General features: G+C 20.8%; 1 protein-coding gene across 1 annotated transcript; it reads left to right on the forward strand.

Annotated features, from left to right (window-relative positions):
- Positions 1–223: 223 nt before the first annotated feature.
- Positions 224–469, forward strand: GCG54_00013889 (uncharacterized protein; the record flags this gene model as incomplete). The annotated part of the gene is made up of 1 exon (XM_045413735.1): positions 224–469. A coding segment is annotated over one exon (246 nt), but the record flags the coding sequence as incomplete, so codon positions are not given.
- Between the last annotated feature and the right edge of the window lie 85 nt (positions 470–554).

Raw genomic sequence — 554 nt, forward strand, 5'->3', positions numbered from 1 at the left:
AANAGATTCTAATACATCTTATAATTCAGACTCTAATAACAACTTTTATATTAGTAGTAATACTACTATAGAAGCTAAATATATAAGCTATTTAGCTGAGGGGCTATTAGGATAAGACGTAAGTTATTTTATTAATATTAATATATAATTTAATATTATATATATATTTATTAATATTTACTAATATTTATTATAGATTAATCCTTTACTTTACTAGAAAAGTAATAGTTATAAATATCCTATATTAGCTATTTTAGCTAGAAGGTATTTAGCTATTCTAGCTACTTCTACTCCTATAGAAAGGGTTTTTTCTATTACTAGTAATATAGTTACTAAAAACAGAAATAAACTAAGCCCTCAGACTATAGCAGAGTTAATCCTTTTAAAATACTGGAAAATTAAGGATTTAAAAGAATTAGAAGAGATATTTTCAGATAATCTAGAAGAAGAAGAAGAAGAAGAAGATTAATTAGTTAGATTTTTATATATATAGTTTATTTAGTTATAAGTTATTTTATTTTATTTATATCATTTTACTTTATACTTATAAACTA

The sequence above is a fragment of the Colletotrichum gloeosporioides genome (assembly GCF_011800055.1).
Source record: "Colletotrichum gloeosporioides strain Lc1 chromosome Unknown consensus_60, whole genome shotgun sequence".
Taxonomy (NCBI): Eukaryota; Fungi; Ascomycota; class Sordariomycetes; order Glomerellales; family Glomerellaceae; genus Colletotrichum; species Colletotrichum gloeosporioides.